This window comes from Cyprinus carpio, chromosome A9 (assembly GCF_018340385.1).
Source record: "Cyprinus carpio isolate SPL01 chromosome A9, ASM1834038v1, whole genome shotgun sequence".
NCBI lineage: Eukaryota > Metazoa > Chordata > Actinopteri > Cypriniformes > Cyprinidae > Cyprinus > Cyprinus carpio.
The window spans coordinates 10,553,572-10,577,668 of record NC_056580.1 but is presented as its reverse complement, the minus strand read 5'-3'; the positions used below and the strand labels follow the sequence as shown (position 1 = coordinate 10,577,668).

The following is a 24,097-nucleotide window of genomic DNA, read 5'->3' as shown; positions in this document are numbered from 1 at the left end:
TTGTTTACTTGCTCCAGCTCGTCTTTAGTAAGCTGTAGTTCAGTTTTTATTAATCACCATTGTTAACGTCTTTGTTTACTTGCTCCAGCTCGTCTTTAGTAAGCTGTAGTTCAGTTTTGTTCACGTGAAGCGTAGCATTTGTACATTTGACTTGCTAAATAATGTGTAAGTAAGCAGCACACACGTGGCCGCGAGTCTCGCCTGTAAGTTATTTCTTTATCGTCCTGAAAGGAGATGTTTGGAGAGTTTTGATGGGGTCTCCATAACAGCCAAGCAATAGAACATAATTGCGGCTGGAGTTCAGTTTTGAAACATTACAGTGAAAAGTCTGAATGAACTAACATTTATAGAATGTAATCGCGGTGGGTTCAAGTCCCTGTTCGGGCGGTAACGTTTTACCAACTAAATAAAAACACCGATATCATAGCATGAAAATAGTGGGTAAGTATGTGTAAGCGCATGTGTTAATTAAAAACAGCAAAGACAAACACAAATTTGGTTGGCCACTGAGAGTAAACATTATGTAACAGGAAGCTGGTAAAGAGCCCTTAAAAGGCAGGCAGCATGAATGTAGACAGCAAATCTCAGTGCACTCATGGAGTACACACTAGTTATCATACTGCTTTACTTCTTGGCAGGACCATGTTTGTCCCTGTCCGGTCAGGTAACTGCATATCAGTCGGTGTATATTTTGTTTTTATGAGTCAAAACCACATATTTTGGTCAATTTTTCTTGCAGATTTCCTCTCACCCGATTGTTGGAGAAAGAAGACAAAGGAGAAACTACTCTGGTAAAGTGTGTTGTATTAACTGCCATTATTCATTGAAAATTAATTATATTTGAGCCGTTTTATAACTTTCCCCAGATTATATTGAAGAAAACACTTCAACTGCAATGGACAGGATCATAGATGTAAATGACTATCAAGGTAAAGCTTTTGCACAAGTCTGTAAAGATGCAAATGTTCTAGCGTCTGTTTTATTGTAATATCCAAACGCTCTTATGAATAAAGGTTCTAAAAAGGAGTTTTCACAGCGATTCCATGGAAGAACAATTTTAGTTTGCCTAAAGAACCATTCAGTGAACAGTTCTTAAAAGGAGACAATTCAAGAACAATTTAATACTCTAAAGAATCTTTTTCCACTATAAAGAACATTTTGTGCAATGGAAAGTGTCCATGGATGTTGAAATATTTTCATGCAACCACAGATGCCAATTAAGAACCATTGTTCTCTTGCCGTAGGTGTCATTTCCGTGGATGGCACCAACCTCAGAGAAGGAGATATAGCCGTATCCTGTAGGAGTCAGAAGTACTGTTTCGCCAGGAGCTGCCTGTGGACCAAATCTGTAGATGGAAAAGTGTACATTGCATACTCACTCTCTCATGCATACAGTAAGCAGGAAAAGCAAACACATTTATTTTCATAAACAGTGCCACAGTAATCACCAACTAAATCTTGTCATTTGGTTTCAATTGTTCTTCTGCATAGGCAAGGAAGACGTGAAGAACATTAAGAAAGGCATGAAGCTCATTGAAAAGGACACCTGTGTGCGCTTCGTGCCCAGATCTCACCAGAGGGACTACCTGGATATTCAGCCCAAAACTGGGTATTGACATGGCTTCATGACTTCATAAGCACTCTTGAGTTACTCTCTCATAAATTTTTTTGATGACTGATAATTTAGGTGCTGGTCATATCTGGGAGCACGTGGTGGTAGACAAACCATTTCTCTCCAGACACCTGAGTGCACCGGGTCAGGGGTCACCGTGCATGAGCTAATGCACGCCCTAGGCTTTGTTCACGAGCAATCTCGAGCTGACCGGGACAAGTATGTCACCATCATGTGGTCCAATATATGGAACGGTACAGTAACATTCTTATATTCCCATGTTATACTGTGAAATCATTTTATCATCCACTTATTCTTCTGTTCATTAAATTTAGACCGGCTGAGGAATTTTGAAAAGTTTAAAACAAACAACTTGGACACCCCCTACGACTACGGCTCTATCATGCACTTTGGAAAGTATGTCGATTTTAAATGATAACTCAGGTATATAATAAACTGCAGTTCTATAATTATATTCTTTGTAATTTCAGGTATGCCTTCTCTGAGGACGGAGAACCTACTATTGTACCAAAAAGGAACTTGAATGTAAAGTTTGGACAGAGATTTGGACCCAGCAACTTGGATATAATGAAGATTAATAGAATGTATAAATGTAATGCGTAATAAAATCCATTTACAGTAATGGATGATCCATCACATGGCTAAAAGTCTGACATTATTAACACATTAATGCTTTTACTTCTTTTAACATTTTAACGTCATATTTTGTTTAAAGGAAAATGGCTGATTGTGAAGACTGCTGATATAAAAACTGCTAATCAAATATAATCGATATTACGAATATACTTTTGTAACCTGCTGTTTCAGTTATTTCTATATTCTTTCTTATTCTGATTTTGACATCTTGATGCCTTATATAAACACATTACATCAATAAACCTTTATATTATAAAATATATTTTTCTCTGAAATTTCATTTAAGCTTTCATTTCATTGCCAAAGAATTAGGTGAAGAAAAATCTCCACATGAATCGGCTGCAATCAAATCAGTCAAACTGTTGCTTGACAATCATATTAAGTGAATATTCAGAATCAGCTGATCTCAGAGCTAATGAATAAGCACTGAGGTGTCAACACTATGAAATACGCAAGCTGAATTTCAAACAACCTGTTATTTGTTTGTTTCGTATCATTTGCAAAAATGACACGTTTAAGTAAGGGCGAGGTGTTATTTATTTGCATCACGTGTTGAACAGAGCACAAATGACTATTGAGATTTTATTTACAGATTAAAATGAGTTTGAACACTACATGCAGGTTTTGCATGGTCAGGGTGAATAACACAAGAATCAGCAAGACTTCAGATTGCCATTATTCCGATCAGTCTTAAAACTGCTGAACTGTCTTTCCAATGAATGCTTTCCAAACCTTTCATTAGGAAAATACATGAATATCAAATAATGATATAGGACGTCACGATAACCCTTCATTTGCAACCTGGAGCACAGATGGGTGGTTCTCTGAGTATATATATTCTTGCTCCAAGGGTTTGAACTTTAGTTTACGTGCAATACCCGATTCCATCCAGAACACCTGGACGCACGCATAAGTGACCACCAAGATGCTCTGTGTGGGTATTTTTGTGGGACTGGTGTTAGACTCCTGGTCTTTACCTGTGCAGGTAAGAGTGGCTGAATCCTACTGCAGCTATGATGATATTATTCATACCCCATTAATGTATTTATTTTGCATTAGAACTCCTCATTGGTTCATCAGACAAGGCTGAGGTCAAAGAGAGACTATTCAGGTAAACTGGTATTTCATGGTGAGCAGTGTATGTTACTACAATGAACTGATGTAAATGTACTATTCTTCAGCAGAGCATTATGTGAAACCTGAAGACATGAATGCCATGGACAGGATCCTCAGAGTAAATCAACGTATGTGTGGTACAGTTACAGACATATTTTTACAGGGAATTGCTCCTTTAGCATGAAACATGTGGTTATCTCCCTCCGCCAGTGACCAGAGATTTTCCTTTAAGAGAGGGTGACATCCTAAAGTCAGGATCCCACGGTGCACAAGTCACATGTTTAGCAGATTCTTGCCGCTGGCCCAGAGCTGTTGACGGTTTTGTGTATGTACCATACATCATCTCCCGACAATATGGTGAGTAAGGTCTCTGTATGAAACTGCATGACAGATAATATAAGTGAAAGTTAAATCAAGGTCTTTATTATTAAAAGACACATTTATATAATTTGTCTCAACAGAGGATATGGACAGAATCACCATAGAAACAGGAATGTTGGACATTTCCTCTGCAACGTGTGTGAAGTTTGTGCCTCGCACACATGAACCAAACTTCCTTAATATCGAGTCTAGAACTGGGTGAGTCCTTTGCATTCGTATACAGCCAAGTTCTATTAATGTTCTTTTTAAGATTTCATATGTTACAATATAAAAAGTCTGACCATCATTTTTAAAAACTCATTGTATCTGTTTTTTTTTTCAATGTTTCATTCTTTATGATGACATTTTTTTTTTACAAAATGTGTTATTTTTATGAAAATATATATATATATATACTACCAAAAGTTTGGGGTCAGCAAACCAAATCAGCATATTAGAATTATATCTGAAGGATATGACACTGAAGACTGGAGTAATGATGCTGAAAATTCAGCTTTACAGTCACAGGAATAAATTACACTTTAAATATATAACAGCTATTTTAAATAATAATAATATTTCACTATATATATATATATATAATTTTTTTTCTTCTATCAAATAAATGGAGCCTTTGTGAGCATTAGAACTTAAAAAAAAAATATAAAAAAATCGTACTGTCCCTAAACTTTGAACAGTATGTTATTTATTTATCTATTTATTACTATTATTATTCCTGTCCACTGTCGACCCCATATAGCTGCTGGTCATATCTGGGAATGACAGGAGGCAGTCAGACCCTGTCTTTGCAGTCTCCGGGCTGTATGTGGTCAGGAGTGGCAGCTCATCAGTTAATGCACGCTCTGGGATTTGTACACGAACAGTCTCGCTCCGATCGTGACTACCACATCTCCATCCTGTGGGAAAACATCCCTGAGGGTATGTTTATGAAACCAGCACTTATTTAAAGCCAATGCATTCTGTATGACAGTAATGTACGGTTCTTTTCCTAGATCAAAGGGACAACTTTAGGAAGTATGAGACAAACAACCTCAATACTGCATATGACTACAGTTCTGTCATGCACTATGGGAGGTGAGTATTGGAAATCTATTGTACAGTATGCATACAGTATTTCTGCTAAAGTATTAGTGGACCATCTTAAATGCTTTAAAATGTAGTCTGTAGGTGTTTAAAGGGTCCCTTAAACCTAATAATTTTCTTTCTTACAAAAGAAACAATGAAAAACAATAGCAATTAATTTTAAGTTAAATTAATACCAATGCACATACAGGTATGCCTTCTCAGAGGATGGTGGACCCACCATCATCCCTAAACCAGACCCGTACATTCCCATGGGCCAGCGAGATGGACCGAGTCTTACGGATATTCACAAAATAAACATATTGTATAACTGTGGTAGGTATTAATTTCACTAAGGTTTACTTAACTACGCTTCCTGTCTGTTGTTCATTTGAATCTTTCTTTCGTGTGTCCACTAGGTGGCCGTGTGTGAAACAACAAACTTATGAAATGGACCCAACATAATTCACTGGACAACAGACTCCTGACATGTATTTACCTTTCCTTCTTATTTTATGATTCATTTGGCAGTGCCATGTATTTTGACACAGTTTATATTACAGTACATAGCAGACCATGTTAAATAAAGCAAATTATTTTACAGGACAATATCATAAATGCTTTTTGGGCAAATGAAATATAACAGAATCCAAAATAAAGCAAAGGTGAAATCTTTTAAAAATCTAGGCTAAAATATGTGTTTTAGAAATTCAGTCTTTGTATTCATGTTGTTTTCACATGAAATTGTTTTATCATTTTCAACAAAAATGTAAATGTAATGAACTTTAAAATGTTATATGTTGTAACCATTAACTAAAAGAAATGCATAAGACATTTTTTCTTACACCTTGAATACATATGTGTGTACACATTAATCATCATTATTCAAAAAAAAAAATGTTTTTAAGTATAATTTTATGATAAAATTATTAGGTTTTTGGGGAGTCATTCCAAATGACATTTTCAACCTGAACTAATCTTTCCATGTACTCTGGTGTAGGGTTAAATTTTTACTCATAATTTAATTTAATTATATAAAATAATTACCAAGAAATGGCAAGTAACACATTGAGCTGAATGTAAAATTTTCAAGTAGAAAGACTAAAATGGTACTTTCTTGTAAAATGTACTCAAATAATCTTTCATTTACAACTTACTTTTTTTTTTTATTCAAAAATTAAATACATGTTCAGCATAACAGAAGTACAAGTGCATTCTGGTCATTGTATGTATGAATTGCATTTTTAATGTATTTTTGAATAAATTAATAGATCCATTCAAAATAAGTGTCATGTTATTATTATTTTACTCTTGTTGAACATGGTAATAATAAAACAGATTACAAACCAGTCGTGCTTTTGTCTCAAGTCATAGTTGTGTGTCATTATGTAAGATCAGAATACAGAATTCAAAGCACATCATGAATGCAAACACATCTGTAAATACCTTGGGCCGGTGGTCAGATGTAATTCACATAAGATTTATCGAGTCTTCTAGCTTCTAGTGTGCAGTCTTGCGTTGGAAACCCATCAGAATGGACAGCCTTGACCTTCTAGTCCGCCGTCTCTTTCTGCAAGTTCTTGCAGTCACCTTTTGCTTTTCACTGTCCAGGGTGAGTAAACTTCGCAGAAAGTTGGAGGTAGAGAGACAGATATGTGAGGAAAAGAGAACAGGACCGGAGAATCAACATGTCTGTGAAAAAAAGAAACCATTCAGTCAGATGAACTGTAGCACAAGAAATATAATGAAGTGGACAGAATATCACATTGACACAAATTTAAAATCTATTGTCTTCAGAAGGACAAAGCAGAGAGTCTCAAATTTCACTCAGTTCTGTTTTCAACCCCCCTAAGAATAAGATTATTAAAATTATTAATAATAAGAAAATTGAAATAATAATTCGAAATGTGCTGCAACTCTGCATGTTATTTAATTCAAGTCCTGTATCTGTGCTAATCATCTTACACTAGATTAGATTGTTCTAACCAGTGTCATGACATGACACACCTATCTCATATCATGTAGTCTACTGTATAGTTCATCCAACACACAAACAGAAATGATTTAGTAAAAAAAAAAAAAAAAAAAAAAAAACACATAGAATAGAATTTATTGAATAATCAATAGCCTGTTACTTATTGAGAACTTTACAATTATCCAGCAGAGGCTAAACACGCAGTAAATGCGTGTCTCCGAGTCACTCAAAAAAGCAAGCTCGCGCAAAACACTCGACTTTACAATTTCACATCCAAATGCAGAAAAACAACATTAAAACACCAGGTTTTGAGTGTTATTTTAAACTACAATACGGAATGGATACAGTCAAGTAATCCGTGTTTTCAAAAGTAAGACAATACTTTATATTTGCACTTGAACACTTAATGAAGCAAATAAAGCTCTCTGTACACATTGACTGGGATGTGACACTCTCCTTTACATATATGTGATATAAACATGCTTCAGATATCTGAATGAGTCAGAGCAATCACTCTGAAATACTTCCATACTATTAACACGAAGCCTAAATGAATTAACTAATGCCTGAGATGCTCCAAACTTAAAAAAAAAAAAAAAAAAATGCTAGTATATTAATCATATATTTTAAGAGTCCCATAACTGGTCATCTAAGTCTGTAATACTAGTTCTTTAATGCGGATTAAATGAAAATTTACCAAATATACTTTCTTAGTATGTGTTCCTGGTCTTATTGTAAATATTTTATCATTTTACGTTATTCTAAATACAGAAGATGATTGTCTTGTCAATCTCATCAAAAAAAATTATGCTTATGGTAAATTTTATTTCAGCCTCTACCATCCAACCACTGACATTTTCACAATCAAATCAAGTTTTTAATGTAATGTCCAATTTCAAGTGTAGTGCCTTGCAATCAGTGTTTCATGAGACCTTTAATCATTTCAATAAATGTTTTTATTTTTCACAGCCGATGGCTGACTATGGAATCAGAACTGTTAATTGGCTGGCAGGAGGAGAGGGCGGGGCTGAGGGCGGAGTTATCACGTCTGCAGGATGAGTTGGCAGAGAGGGAGGAGGTCAAGCGTTGACTGACAGGGTGAGGGGGGAGCCAGTGACGTGTCTGGTCCATCAATAACAGAGTGAACACATGCCAAACTGATGATCTGTCTGTCCCCATGCTGTCTCAGACGCTGGACCCCTCTCTGTCATTATCAGTGCGTCTGGATGATGAGCAGAGGGAATGATGGAGGAAGCTCAGAGAGGGCAGAGAGAGAGAAGACAGACAGGCCCTGCTAATCCATAAACTTCAGAACAAGGTCTGAACTCACAGCAACTTCATCGCAACTTTAATAATGCTTCATATAACTTCTTTAATACTGATGGCCAAGGTCTCTGTAGGAATTTAAGGGGAATTCACACTTACAGTGATCTGCTGTGAAAGTGTGACTGGAAGTTAGCAGTACAACCCCAAACTCTTTTTTGCGTTCCCGTCATTTTACTGATGACTGCTTCTCTAATCTCGGGAGTTCAACACGGGATTCACAAAACCCTTGCTCTTGAAAGATGGCTCAGTGCCCAGTTTATTTAGACCAGCTGGCTCCACTGAATCACAACCTGTAAGCATGATAAATAATAGATGTTTATATTTTCAAAATACAGAACTATGGCGATGGGTGTATTGTTTCCGACTCGTGCTGTACGCGGTAGACCAATCACAACAAACTGGGCCATCTGACCAATCAGAGCAGAGTAGGCTCACGGAAAGGAGGGGTTTAGAAAGATATATCTATATAAATATAAATATAATAAATATATTATATATAAGTAAATATAAAGTCTGACAATAAACAAACAAACTAAGCCAAAACAATGAAGTTAAATTTTCATGTAATTATGTGAAGTGTTGTTGTAAGATTGTGTTATGCATATGTGTTCTACATCTCTCTCTGTCTTGTATGTATATAATAAAGTAGATTATTCGAGAGAGAGAGAAAGAAAGAAAAAGATAGATAGATAGATAGATAGATAGATAGATAGATAGATAGATAGATAGATAGATAGATAGATAGATAGATAGATAGATAGATAGATATTGAAATGAAATGAAAATTACCAAATAATAATTGGAATAACATAAATAAATAAATAAATAAATAAAAGAGTGCGGAAGAGAAGAAAAAGGAAGAAAAAAAATAGTTGAATAAAGATGACTAAAAAGGTAAAAGTAATAATAATAAAGAGATAAGAATCAATTTATAGATTATATTTCTGAAGCTATGTTTACATGATGTAATATTACTAAAAACAATAACAACAGTATAACAGAGTATAAACATCTTGGTTGTAAAATGTAGTAATAATAATAATAAGAAGAAGAACAGTTCAGTAACAGTAGGTGAAAATTTATGTATAAAATATGTATTAATTAATTTATAATATATCTTTCTTAGTATTTCTTATGCTAGAAATATTTTTCTGAATATGATCTCTGGAAAGTTTGTTTTTAAAAATCCTTATCAAGTTTTAACAAAAAACTGGAAAATCATGGAAAAATGTGTAAATTCAAACTTGTGAAAGTGCTGCTTTATATGATTTACCACTGCCCACATACTGTAATATAGTTAGAAACATAAAGCATGTTTCAAATGATTGACATTCTATGGCAATTCTATGGCAGTCATTTGTGGGCGCCACATTAAGGCTGTGCATTTCACAGAGGATGCTGCGGAGAGCACCCTCATCAGGCTGCAGGAGGAACAGCAGAGGTGTGGGAGCAGTGTAAATATAGATTATTATGTCTTCAGAGCTTGAATTCCTGTGACTGAGTAGTGTTTGTTCACCAGAGCAGATGTTTGGGGCTCTTGAAGGTCAGTGCTCTTCTGCAGAGTCTGCTCAGCCAATCAAAAGAGGCTAATGAAGCCCTGCAGGACGACCTATGAAAAAGGGTGAGGAATAAATATATTTGTGATATTCTTGTATATTTGTCAGTTAAGATCTAGAGATCGATTCCCATACATCACAGTCAACACACATACTGATAAAATATTGAATGTACTGCAAAAGTTAAAAAGTTTTGATGCAGTTCTTTTTATTCTCTTTTAGTGGCTTCTTTTTAATAGGAACTGTAATAGAAACTCAAAGCTTATGTTATCTCTGCCTTCTCCAACTTTTTTGACATCATGTAAAAAAATAGGTTTTATGTTGCCACAGCAAAATCCATTTCTGGCATTATAAGTGTTGCCATAGAAACAGATCATTTCTGTGTCTGAAGATGTAAATGCAGAAAAATCTCTGTGTTGTCACCTCATTCATAATTCCAGTAATTCCAGTGTGCAGCATTAAATGCAGTTGTCGGTCCTGAAATTTGCAGTGTGTACGTGGCACATTTCAGGTTGCTTAGCAATGGCTCAGTTTTTCTGAGGATTTTATCAGTGCTTTAGCGAACCTGCAGTAACATATTGTCACCAAGCAACTGCTCAGTGACACATAAAGTTGAGTGACGAAAAGACAAAATCAAAGATTGCATTCAGTCATTTTTCACATTACATATTAGGGCACAAATGTTTTAAAATGCATTTTATTTGACTCCCAGTGCTGTTATGCAGTAATGATTGCATCACTCAGTTGTCTCTGACCCCATTCAGCATTTTCTCACACCTCTGCAGCTGTAAACATTATCATTGGCACAATGATTTCTCTTGCTCATACTGAATTTGCAGAGAAAGGCTCTGTAAACATAGCAGGGAGATGTTGCTGCACTTGTTTTTTTTTTGTATTTTCTTGTATTTCCACTGGCAGACACAGATGGATGAGTACACTGACTGTACTACCACTAGTTTCTTCTGACAAACTGTACCTTTCAAATAAGCTGCAATTCATCAGTGCATGTTTTTCCAAATAAGACAATGGCTGCATCATCTTTAATCTAAATGAAAGAACTTGTTCTTTAAAATGACTTTCCTTTTTGGTTGATGTCAGCAACCACATCTAGTAAGACAAATCTTTTTGTCAGGATGCTCAGATGAGCTTGCATAGGCTTGCAGTTGGAGAGAGAGAGAGTGGAGAGCACTGCAGATAAAACACACACAAGAACTACTGAACAGGTGAAAAATGCTTCATTATCTCACTATACATATTCATACAAATACACTTATCTTTTAATATTCCTGAAGGCTACCTTTAGGGGTTGATCTAAGTGATTAACTGTATTTTAAAAATTGTGTTGTAATATAGCATCTTTTTAGGTTATTTACTAAATATTTGAACCATATTGGATATCAGCTAATATATGTTTGTTTGTATTTTTTATTTAGTGGTACTGATCCCTATTGGATATTAAATTAAGCTAATTTCCTTATTTTTACATTTAAATTTCAATCAAATTTCAATCGCTGATAGTTCAATGACGCTGTTGAATGTAAAATTTAAAATTAGTTAAATAAATACTTAAATTCACTGTTTTAAATTAAAATGAATGAATGAAGTGTTTTATTTTTAATTTATACTACTGTTTAAATGTTTCGGGTCAGTAAGATATTTTTTGGAAGTAATTACTAGTTTTATTCAGCAACGTCACATTAAATTGATCGAAAGTGACAGTAAAGGCATATATAATATTATGTTTATAACAGAAAAAATTATATTTCAAGTAAATGCTATTTTTTAAAATTTTCTTTTCATCAAAGAATCCTGAAAATCCTGTGGTTTTCACAAAAATATTGATATTTTCAGCATTGATGATACTAATAAGAAATATTTATTGATTTCTGAAGGATCATGTGACACTGAAGACTGGAGAAATGATGCGGAGAATTCAGTGATGCCTTCACAGGAATAAATTATTTTATTTTAAATTGTAAAAAAGTGTCACAGTATTAGTGTTTTTATTGTATTTTTATCAAATAATAAATAAAACTATAAAATATCAATAAAATATATGCAAATAATAAAATATATGATAAAATATATTTTTATAAAATTTAAATAAAACATTTAAAAAATCTTACTGACCCCAGACTTTTGAACACTATGTATTTTTCCCAACATAATATAGAATTTATTAGCAGTGATTACAAATAAATTATTGGCTAATTGTTAAAACTGAAACTGGTGTAAACTGACATGGTTGAATATAGAAGAATAATCTATGGAAGTGTTGTATGTGACAGTGAGGAGAAGATGGTAACTAGTTTGTGCAGTCAGACAGAGGCTGAGAGTCTCGCAGAGAAGCTGAGACAGGAGAATGAACACTTAAGATGACAGAGAGAGAAGGAGGAGAGAATTCAGCTGGAGGGAGAGACACAGAAATGGTATGCTTATCCATCGATCACCACTTAACATTATGCAGAATTCATTTAGGATGTGCGTGTCATTAGAGCCCTGTTCAGTCATGCTCATCATGCTAAATTCTGCTGGTAAGTAACTCTGATGAAGTTTATTTGTAAATCAGAATGGAGGCAGAGATGCTAGGGACCTCTCAGCTGTGTGAGAGAGAGAGACTCGTACCCGTCTGGAGATGCACAGCCTGCAGCGGGCGCAAGAGAGAGAGAAGCTGGACAGAGCACGAGCTGAGCAAGATATTCTTTACTCAAGGTAAACTGATAGAGTGGAGAGAGGCATGACTGCCACAAAACATTCTCACAATTCCAGCAAGACCTCATCACTACCGTTCAAAAGTTTGTTGTTTCTAAGATTTTTTTTAATGATTTTGAAAGTCTCTTATGCTCACCAAGGCTGCATTTATTTAAATAAAAATACAGTAGAAGCAGTAAGTGTATTACAACAGTGTTCATACAGAGTTGCTCAAACATTTCTTATTATCAGTGTTGAAAACAATGGTGATGCTTAATACTTTTGTGGAAACTGATACTTTTTTCAGGATCCTTTGATGAATAGAAAGTTCAGAAGAACAGCATTTCTCAATTTAATGCATTGTTGTTGAATTAAAGTATTAATTTCTAAAAAAAAAAAAAAAAAAAGGAAAGAAATCTTACTGACCTCAAACGTTTTGAATGGTGGTGTAACCTTCATGATATACGATCATTGGCCACTATTAATTACACCTTGCTAGTACCAGTTGCCTTCAGAACTCCCTTAATTCTTCATAGTATAGATTCAACAAGGTACAGAAAACGTTCCTCAGGTATATTCCTCAGGTTTTGGTCCACACTGACATGATAGCATCACTCAGTTGGCTGCACATCCATGATGCAAATCTCCCGTTCCACCACATCTTAAAGCTGCTCAATTGGATTGAGATCTGGTGACTGTCGAGACCGTTTGAGTAAAGTGAACTCATTGTCATGTTCAGTGAACCAGTTTGAGATTATTTGAGCTTTGTGACATGCACATTACCCTGCCGTAAGTAGCCATCACAAGATGGGTACACTGTAGTCATAAAGGGATGAACATGGTCAGAAACAATACTCAGGTAGGCTGTGGCATTTAAATGATGCTCAGTTGATACTAAGGGGCCCAAAGTGTGCCAAGAAAATATCCCCCACACCATTACACCACCACCAGCATGAACCACTGATCCAGGGGAGGATGGATCTATGCTTTCATGTTTTTTATGCCAAATTCTGACCATACCATCTGAATTCTGCAGCAGAAATCGAGACTCATCAAACAAGGCAACCTTTGTTCAATCTTCTGTTGTCCAGTTTTGGCAAGCCCTTGTGAATTGTAGCCTCAGTTTCCTGTTCTTAGCTGACAGGAGTGGCACCTGGTGTAGTTTTCTGCTACTGTTGCCCATCTGCTGCAAGGTACCTTCAGACGTGCTCTTCTGCATACCTTGGTTGTAACAAGTGGTTATTTGAGTTGTCAACTCAAGCAGTCTGGCCATCTTCTGGCATCAACAAGGCATTTTCGCCCACAGAACTGCCGCTCACTTCATACTTTCTCTTTTTCGGACCATTCTCTGTAAACACTAGAGATAGTTGTGTGTCTCTCACACACTGACCCTGGGACATCAGGCAGTTCTGCCTGTTTAAATTGATCCATGGAGTTTTGTCCGAGTAGTGTTGTTTCCCATCCTGTATTTTGTATCTTATTTTTTTATTAGGGTTCTAAATAATAGTTTTTGGAGGGCTGGTGTCCTGCAGAGTTTAGCTCCAACTTGCCTCAATACACCTGCCTGGAAGTTTCGAGTATACCTAGTAAGACCTTGATGAGCTGGTTCAGATGTGTTAAATTAGGGTTGGAGCTAAACTCTGCAGGACACTGGCCCTCCAGGACAGAGTTTGGAGACCCCTGCTTTATGTTGTCCTCCATTTTTCCCTTCTTTCCTCCCTTCCAGTCACAGGAGTCATTACTGGCTCTGTCCTCCAGTCAAACCCAGCTCAAGAGGGAGCTGGCAGAAGATCGAGATGCCCTGGAGAAAATGGCTACTTTAAATGAAGCCCTGGCCAAGGACAAGAGAGAACTCAGTGTTCGTGCTCTGCAGGTTTCGCCCATCTTTAGCAAAGATCACTTACACTGCCTAGGGACGTGACCAAATCCCTGCAAGCTGCCATAGGCCTCTTGCTTGTAATTACTTGATCCAGTGCCAGATTGCGTTGTTGGTAGGACAGGCTTGGGATGGATGGATGAGAGGTGTGATTTTTGTTTTCCTGACCCCTCAGCTGTAGATGGAGGTGGCAGAAGTCCAGGCCCAGATCCAGGCATGTGGCGCAGAGGTTGCAGGTCTGCGCAGGGAAGTGAAGACCATGTCACTAGAGGCCAATGAATTAAGGTGCGACATTGTGAAACAGAGGGACATATTTAGAAATTCATAATAGACAAATCAGCTGACGAAAAGGCTATAGATGTGATGTAAGTCTGCGGAGTATGTTCACGTGGAAGCATTTGCTTCATATTTATAATGGTGGAAATACGAAATAAAAAAGAATGTATTTCATATATTATAACACTACTAAACTAAGAATATCTTGATAAATATTGTTTATATTGCCTACCCCTTACCTCTACCTGCTTGTAATGCACAAGGCAGGGTAAAATATGTTTGTGTAGACAGTTTAAAATCTGTATATAAAGTGTGTCTGTGACTCTAAATAACAGCTAATCAGGTCCCTAATGAGCTTGAATGAGTTTGTTAGGAATACAAATGAATGAATACATGGGGCTTTAGATGATACTATAAATGTCTGAGTTTATCTCAACATTTGTTTGGCTGTCGTATGTTGGCCCTATGATTTTTCAACCAGTGATTCTTTACTGCAGTTGTGTTCATGATCCCACTGTGTTCCAGGGAACAGAGAGAGACTGCTCTGAAAACTCTGCAGCACCTCAGAGACCGAGGGAGAGAGAGAGCTGGAGACAGAGAGGGAGGTGACTGCACTCACAGAAGAGAAGAAGAAGAATGAACAAAGGATTGCAGAGGTGAGAAACAAAACAAAAAAAAAAGAAGTAAACGTTGTGTTCTAGCTAGGTGCAGGGTGACAAGTTTCCAAGTATTTCTCTCTATACATGTGTGTATATATTAATTAAAATATCTATTGAAAGAACAGATTTTACTCAGTGTTTACTAAAAATTCACAAAAAAAGTTTGGAAACAAAAATGTGCTTTAATAAATATAGTAGTAAATAAAATCATTTATTTTTAATTAAAATAATAATACAAATAACAAAAAGTTTCAGTTATTGTACTTACAGTAGTTACTGTACTACAATTAATATAAAATTTCAAAATAATTGTTAATAAGACCATTGATTGAGTCCTGATCAGCCTAGGTTTTTGATAATGATGGGCTTTACTGTATATTATTCTGTACACATATCCTCCTTTTTCTGAATACTTCTTGTGTTTTGGGTCTACTCATGGAATCTAATAAAATGAAACACACTGTAAAAAATGTGGAGTAGGATTTACTTGAAAAAACTTTGGAATTTTTTTTCACTCAGAAAAGGCTAGTAAATTTACAAACATTTGCCAAGTAAAAACCTAAACATAATTATTAGTAGGTTTAATTAGACATATTTAAGTTGTTTACTTGGAAATTCCCAGTTAATTTTGTTGACTCTTTGTTTGTAAATTTTACATTATGTAATGCTTATCACTGTAAAAAAGTGTACAAATTTTTCCTTCTTTTGCACTCATATGTTTTAAGTAAAACTCAAACATTGAATTAAATAAAATGTGCAAGTTTATACAATTTACTTTAACAAGGCAACACTTGAAAACCACCATTCTATTACAGCATGTCATTCACTTGCAAACAGGCTGTTATCCTTTTAAGATAATATGCCTACTCAATAAAAGGAATAGTCAAACAAACACAGAGACCTCAATACTTGGTACACCACACACAATGACGGTAACAATCAGTAAATACTCATACTCAATGTTTGAGTATGAATGGGTCATTTTGAGTAGAAAATGAACTCGAGGTGTCACAAAACAGTATGTTACTAAAACAAACAACAACTAACAACTAAACTAAACAACTAACAACAAAAGCAACCATAAAAACAGTGTACATTTTTAATTATTCATGCCCCACTGCATGATGGGAAATATGGGATCATAACTTTGATATTTACTTAAAGAATTCTTGTAAACATAACAAACGGTTCTAAGTAAAATATACTTACGAGTTTTTTAACTTTAATTTCTACTTAGGCAGTTCCATTTGAATTTACTTCGTATTTAAGTAAAATAAATAAAAACGAAACCTCAAGTAGCTTATTGAATTAAACGTGATATTTTGAAGTAAAAAGACAAAATAGTATTTGTTTGTAAAATTTGCTTAACTGATGCTATCTTTATTTACAAGTTCAAAAAAATCACTTTTTACAGTGTAGATCAAACTTATTAAACAGGTGTTTCAAACAGATATTAGTATTGATATCTATTTTAAAAGGGCTTTGCTTAAACCATTTTTGTACCACTCCCCTATCAGTTTGTAACCTGCTGCTGTCTCTTTTCAGAGGTGTGGCAGCATGCCTCCAGAAGCAGATTGCACGGGTTTAGGAACAGGCCTCGGGTTTGGAGGTGCAGTGCAGTCAGCTACAAACACAGGTGGAAACACTCACACAAACCAAAGATGTCTTCCAAGGTCAGACTGTTTTATTATAAATAACTTTTCATTGGCTATTCAATTTATTGGTTTAAAATGTTGGTGTATTTGTGTGTGTAATTAAAATTTTATATTTTACTCTCTTCATTGTGTAGGAGAGATTCAGTGTCTACAGACAGACTTGGAGAGAGAGACAGCAGATAAAGTGAAAGAAAACAAGCAACAGAGGAAAGAAGGAAGAGTGAAAGAGAGATAGAAAACTGACAGTCAGAATGCAAGAGGATTCAGAGAGATGTTGAACAAGAATCACAGAATAACAAAGCCGAAGAGAGCAAAACCGAGAGAGAAAGATGGCAAAAAGAGAGAGAAGCTCTGAATACAGAACTCGGCCAGAAAGACGGAGAAGTGGAGATAATTGGGGATAATGATGATGGATTTTTTTGGTTTGTTAGAAGAGATTTAAGAGATTTTAGATATATTAGATAAAGGAATTGCAGAACTTGAGAAGATATCAGCAGCAGAGCTGAAAACAGCCAAAGTAAGACTGAGAGAAGCGTGTGATGAGATTGAGAGATGGAAGGAGAGAGAAAATGAGGTTCAAAGAGAGAAAGAAGAGTTAAATCAGAAGTTTATAGAAAGTGTGGAAAGAGAAAAAAGGCAAAGATTATTGAAAAAGGAGGAGGATGAAATACGAAAGAGAGGAGAGGATATCGAAGAGTTAAATTCAAACAATTGAGAGTCTGGAAATAGCGTTACATGAGATAGAGACCTTGGAGAGCAGATTAGAAGCCCTGGAGAAACACAACACTCAACTGAAAGAGAGGGAAATGGATTAAATAAGAGAAAATGAAACCAAACAAAAGAAAAGAGATGGGCAAGAGAGGGAGAAAGAAATGAGGTGGAGTAGACTGTTAGAACAGAAAGATGGAGACTTGATAGAGATTAAAAGCAGAATAGAAGAACTGATGAGAGATAAAGAAAGAATCTCATTACTTGTGGAAGAAAGAGATAAAGATGTTGAACAATTACAAACTATGTTGTCAACAGAAAAGAGAACTCATGAACTACGACTGAAAGAGGTGAAAGAGATGAGCTGACAACATAGAAAAAGTGAATGAGAATGTGAACCGGGTTGCTGAAAGAGAGAGGACAGAACTAAGAGAGCGTCTTAGAGAAAGAGAGGAAGAGGTACAAAAGAGAGAAGAAGACATTGGTGATCTCAAAGATAGAATTCAGTCATTAGAGGTCATCATAGAGAAACTAGAGGCTGATGTTGAGCAGAAGGACAAGCATCTTAAACTTCTAAAGTAGCAAAACTCAAAGATGAAAGAGAAGGAGATGGAGAAACAAAGAGAGGTGGACAGGAAGCAACTGGAGCTTAAAGGGTTATTCCACTCCAAAATGAAAATTTTGTCATTATTCACTTACCCCCATGTCGTTCCAAATCCGTAAAAGCTTTGTTCGTCTTCGGAAACACAATTTAAGATATTTCGGATGAAAACCGAGAGGCCTGTGACTGTCCCATAGACTGCCAAATAAATAACAGTGTCAAGGTCCAGAAAAGTATGAAAGACATCATCAGAATAGTTCATCTGTTATCAGTGATTCAACCGTAACGTCTTGAAGCGACGAGAACACTTTTTGTTCTTGGAGAGTGCGGTATTGTTTACTTTATTCAACAATTCCTTTGTCAACAGTCTCCTCTGTGTCACAAGAATGGGCTGTTTCTACGTGTATTTTGCTTTGATTTGAAAGAAAACAGTGCATCCTTGTGGCGCAGCTGATACAGAAGAGCATGCGCAGCATACGGTGATATGGAGAAACATAGAGGAGACTGCTGACAAAGGAATTGTTGAATAAAATTGTTATTCTTGTTTTCTTCACTTACAAAAAGTATTCTCGTCAATTCATAACGTAACGGTTGAACCACTGATGGCAGATGGATTATTCTGACAATGTCTTTCATACTTTTCTGGAGCTTGACAGTGTAAATTACTTGGCAGTCTATGGGACAGTCACAGGCCTCTCGGTTTTCATCCAAAATATCTTAAATTGTGTTCCGAAGACGAATGCAGCTTTTACGGATTTTGAACGATATGAGAGTAAGTGATCAATGATAAAAATTTCATTTTGGTGGGAGTATCCCTTTAAGGAACAGCAGAAACATCTGAAAAGATAATTAGAAGATCTCAATACCAAAATGGAGGCAGTCATTAGAGATAAAGAGGAGAAATTAGAATGGGTGCAAGAGAGAAACATTGAGCTAAAAGTATTACAAGCAAAACTCACAAGAATACAAGACGTCTGAAAAGAAGCTCAAAGCAAAGCACGAAGAGGTGAACAGGTGCAAAGCCAAGTTAGCTGCGATGGAAAGAGACCGGATGAACTCAGAAGAAGAGAGAAGAAGAGAGAAGGAAAAGACAGGAGATTAAGGAAAGAGATAGGGAGCAGATACTGAGAGGAGAGCTCCTTCAGAAGGAGACAGAGTTAAGGCAATTGAGACTGAAGATTGATGAACTGAACCAGGAGAATGAGGAGGGCAGGAAGATAAGAATGGAGCAACAAGAAGACCTTGAAAGCCAAATTGGCCTCCTACAAGACCCTGAGGTGGAGGCACAGGCACTGAAGAAGAGTTTACAACAAAAAGAAAAAAGGAAAGAGACGGAGTCCACCGTGAGGAAGAAGCAATGAGAAGGCTGAGAGAAAAGCTGCATGAAGCCGAGCAGAGGAATCTTGAAGTATCAAGCAGTCTACGAGAGACTGAAATGGCACTGGAGAAGGAAAAACATCAACAGCGAGAGAAAGAGGAGAGACTTATGGACTGTAATCAAGAGCTAATATTAGTCAGGCGTGAGGGAGATCAAGAGAGGGAGACTGTTGAAAATCTGAAGAAACTTGTAGGCAACCAGGGCACAGAGGTGAAGACACTAAAGGGAGAACTGGATGAACGGTTAGGAGAGCTGAGAAGGTTGTCACAACTGCTGCAGGAGAGCCGAGGGGAAGCGCAAGTGCTTGAATCCAGGGCAGAGAACAGTGAAGAGGAGAAACAGAGATTGAAGAGGTCTTTGAGTCCGATCGAAGATGAGAGGAGGCGTCTGGAGACCCAGCTGAGAGATGAAAAAACAGAAGGGGCAAGACGGAGAGCCAGGCTTGAAGATCTGCAAAAAGGTCAACATATGAAGAGTTCGGTTGCAAAACGCGATATACGCCATTTTTTGACATTTGGATTTTATTATTGGAAATCACTGTTCAGATGTACCTTAAACTATGTGTGAATTAATAAGATTTAAAAATGTACATTTTAAGCCTACTACAAAATGTATTTTTTCACAAAACGCGATATCCGCCAGCCCAGTTTCTTTACAAAGTGCGATATAACGGTTAGGCTATAGAACGTTCAGGATGCTGCGCGTGATGTGTCATGCGCAAAAGATGCGGCTCTGAGAGCCGATGCTTTGTAGTGAATCAGAAGAGCCGGCTCGCATCAAGTGAGAGCCGGCTCCCAGTTTTTTTCCTTTCGCTGCTTACCTCAAGGCAGAACTTTGTTTTGATTGTTCAGCAATCGCATCGCGGCCAATCAGATGATTATGTAAAAACAGAGAGGGGGGTGAAACAGGGCAGATAATCACAGAAAGAAGAAATAGGATCAGTCCATCAAAGCTGAGGCATCTGGTTTTTTTGAATGCCAATCTTCACTGCGGACATTAATACTGTTTGCTTGAGTTTGGTTCTAGTTCTGTTCTGTGGATTTATTTGCTGTTTTGTTGTTAATTTGTGCAATAAAACTGTTTGATTAAAATATTAAAAAAAACAAACAAAAGAATGGTTTTGTAACAAAATAAATGCACAAAATTAGGCAATTATAAGGATTCTCATAAAAACACTGCACATGAAAGGGTTTTCAACACACAAACCATTAATTTTTGCAAAGTTATGGTGAAAAATAAGCCTACAAAAAATCCTAAATTAAGAGCCGTTCAGGAGTCGAAAGAGCCGGCTCTTCTTTGGGAGCTGAGCCAAAAGAGCCGGCTCTCTGTAGGCGAGCTGTCAGTCACGTAGGCTACGTCACTGATCACACACACACACACACACACACACACACACACACACACACACACACACACACACACACACACACAAAACATTGATTCACTAGCTTTTCTTAATGGTATTACAGTAGTAGAATTTAGCCTAAGGTGGATATATAGCGTTTTGCAAAAAAAAAAAAAAAAAAAAAATGTTATGTTATGTTATGTTATGTTATGTTATGTTATGTTATGTTGTGTATGTTCTGGCCAAAATTAACTCAGAATCTTATTATTATTAATCAATCTTTGTATATACTATTCCATATATTTATGATGTATTGTTTTTTTAACCAATTTAAGATGTTTGACAATGTTAAGATAAATATGTTGCATTTTGGCATGGTTTTTGGCTTATTTATGAACTATTTATGGACATAAAATTAAATAAAAAATATCCTGGATTTGAAGAATATTGTGTCCCTGGCCTTCACTGAGCTCAAGTAGTAGTTTAATGTACAAAAAATTGTGAATGAACTTGACTGTTGATGTCTTAAATAATAATGTCAAATAACCAACATTTCTCAAAATGGATATATCTCTTTTTGCAACGAAACTCTTCATATCCTGATGGAGGAGAAGACAGAACGCTTGGGGCTCGTGTACGAGAGCTGGAGGAGGAGAGAGACCATCTCTCAGCAGAGCTTCACAGGAAAGAGCGAGAGATTGAGGCTCTGAGTGATAAAACGTTGCAAGAGAAGGACAGGATAAGCTCTTTGCTGAATGATGCACTGGCTGCCCAGGTGGATACTTTACAAGAACAGGTGGTTAATCTTTCAAGAACCAAAGAAGAAACCAGGTCGAGAAGAGCAGATCCAGAAAATGGGAGAGGGCCTGATTGCAGGCCTTCAGGAGATGGCGACTCTGAAGAAACTGCTAGAAGAGAGTCATCGTGAGGGAGAGAGACTCTGGTCCATGATGCAGGAAAAGAAGGACGAGTTGGTCTAAAGCAGAGAGGGTGGCACAGTTGAAGCCAAAGTTCTTCTACTCAAAGTCCAGATGTTAGAGAAGCAGAATCAGGAGCTTAAGAGCGCTCTGCAACTACAAGAGGAACAACTTAGGAAGAAAAACTAAGAAGGTTAGAATGGACATCCTGGAAGATCAGAGGAGAAAGGACCAGAGAAGCAGAGGAACTGAGCAACAGATTAAGAGAGCTGAGACAGGAGGTGGACAGAATAAGAGAGGACAGAAGAAGAGAGAGTAAAGATTGGGAGGAACTCCAAAGAGAAAATATAGAGAAACAAGGTGCGTTAGGGATTGGAGCTCCAAAGAAAAAGACTGAGTGAAAAGGAAAGTGAGATAGAACTGATGAAAGAGAAAAATGAAAATGAGACCAGAAAAAATGAGAAAATTCAGCAAGCAGAGGAGCAAAACATGAGACAACTAGAATTATTGTCACAGACTGAAAGACAAAGAAATTGAGTTGGAGAGTATTCGAGAAATGGCATAAAGAACAATCAGCAAAACTTAGATTGCAGGATCAATTTGAAGATGAGAAAAGAAATACAAAGATATTGAAGGAAAAAATGGACACCTTAGAGAAAGAGAAACAAGAGATTGAGACCAAAATGGAAGAGGTTTTACGTAATCTTGGAGAATCTGAAAAGAAAAACAAAGGAACAAAGATGGATAGTGGCCACTGTACTCTATCAGACTTCCTAGAGATAAAAGCTGATTATCAGTCTCATGGCAAATTGTTAGAGACAGACACACTTAGAAAGGACCTTACAAGAAAGCAACAGGAAACAGAGTTTGAGGACCAAGGCTCAGACCCTGCAGACTGAGATCGACAGACTGCACTCCACAATAAGAATGAGAACAGAAAAACTGGACCACCAGAGAATGAGGACTGGGGAAGGCTAAAGGAACAAATGTCCGCTGAGTAAAGACAGGGACCGTGTCAGGACAGCTCTGGACAAGACTGAATCCATGCTGATTTACTATGAGAAGAGGCTGGAACAGCAGGAGCATAAGAGAAAGCAAGCAGAAGCTGATACGTCACAGGTTAGTAAAACAGAGACATCTCTAAGTTTAAAATACCTAGCATAAAATGTTAGGTGACCATTATGGTCACAATTAAAAGAACATATTTGTGTATTTGTGCTGATATGGCCTTGGACTTTATTCAGACGCTTACTGGTGCTGATGCAGCAAAAGCTAAAGATTTCAGTTACAGAATATAAAAATGCTTTCAGAATTTTTTCAATCAACCGTAATTAGTGTATGCTTGGATTAAAATTGTCCAAAAATACTGGGTTATACTTTTATATAATTATTATCTGGAACTCCCAGTTGAGCAGGGACCATTTAGAACTCTGGGTCAGTGAGGATTTTTGAAGAATTTAAGGATTTTTTCTTTCTGAGTGTTCTTTTAAAAGTACATTTTTTAAAGTTTTTACTGACCCCAAACTTTTAAACAATAGTGTACATTTTGTAGCTTCTTTTTTATCTCCTGAACTCGACTTTCTTGTACCAGAAGCAGTCATCATTCATTCATTTATTTTGTATTTATTTATTATATTTTTGACCCTTTGTGTCCCCTTAGTACTAACTAAATGGGCTTTTGTTGCTGTTGTGTCTTTAGGACGACTTCATGTACATGATTGGCTAAACTTTCTGAATATGAAGCAAGGAAAAATGCCCTTACTATTTGACTGAATATTGAATAAGCTGTTGATAAAATGTAAACATGGCAAGTCATGGCTGTGACATCAACAGTTTCTAAATTAGACATTTTTCGGCTTAATTTCCTTAAATGGTGTGGGTGGACTGTGGAGGGAGCTTTGTTTTGAGCTATAGAATATTTATACATAGTACTCTTATATTTCAAAAAAGCAAGGACAATCTGTTTTTCATGAAATGTTCCCTTTGAACTCACTATTCAGTGAATTGGTAGTTTATGATGAATTGTTTTGGGTACTATTAATAGGAGAAAGAACCCAGTTCGTAAATGAAGTGGAGACAGACTCTGCTGTGCAGGGGCATCTGTCAGCGATGCAGCGGGCCGTGGCACAACTGGAGGTAGAACAGAACCTACTGCAGAAGAAAAACAATCATCTGGAGAAGAAGATTGAGAGACTACGATCTGAGCTCCAGCACCTGAGAGAGACACTGACACTGGTATGTGCACGGCTCACAAAGGGACCATATATTATGATGTCAGTATGATTCATATGCATGATTACTGTATA

The 24,097-nt window shown here is 36.6% G+C and overlaps 2 protein-coding genes and 1 pseudogene across 2 annotated transcripts; all 3 read left to right on the top strand.

Annotated features, from left to right (window-relative positions):
• The first annotated feature begins 536 nt into the window (after positions 1–536).
• On the top strand, positions 537–2,479 carry LOC109095695 (hatching enzyme 1.2-like). Its single transcript, XM_042764523.1, has 8 exons — positions 537–664; positions 740–791; positions 867–929; positions 1,245–1,394; positions 1,492–1,609; positions 1,688–1,866; positions 1,948–2,029; positions 2,104–2,479. The coding sequence occupies exons 1-8, from the start codon at positions 596–598 to the stop codon at positions 2,234–2,236; spliced, it is 846 nt and encodes a 281-aa protein (XP_042620457.1). The 5' UTR covers positions 537–595; the 3' UTR covers positions 2,237–2,479.
• Positions 2,480–3,153: 674 nt separating this feature from the next.
• LOC122146048 (high choriolytic enzyme 1-like) lies at positions 3,154–6,088 on the top strand. The gene is made up of 9 exons (XM_042763086.1): positions 3,154–3,254; positions 3,329–3,380; positions 3,451–3,513; positions 3,596–3,742; positions 3,847–3,964; positions 4,506–4,684; positions 4,759–4,840; positions 5,040–5,164; positions 5,248–6,088. Exons 1-9 carry the CDS (start codon positions 3,195–3,197, stop codon positions 5,259–5,261), a joined length of 840 nt encoding a protein of 279 aa, XP_042619020.1. The 5' UTR covers positions 3,154–3,194; the 3' UTR covers positions 5,262–6,088.
• A 10,058-nt stretch (positions 6,089–16,146) lies between these two features.
• On the top strand, positions 16,147–23,517 carry LOC122146047 (annotated as a pseudogene).
• Positions 23,518–24,097: the final 580 nt, after the last annotated feature.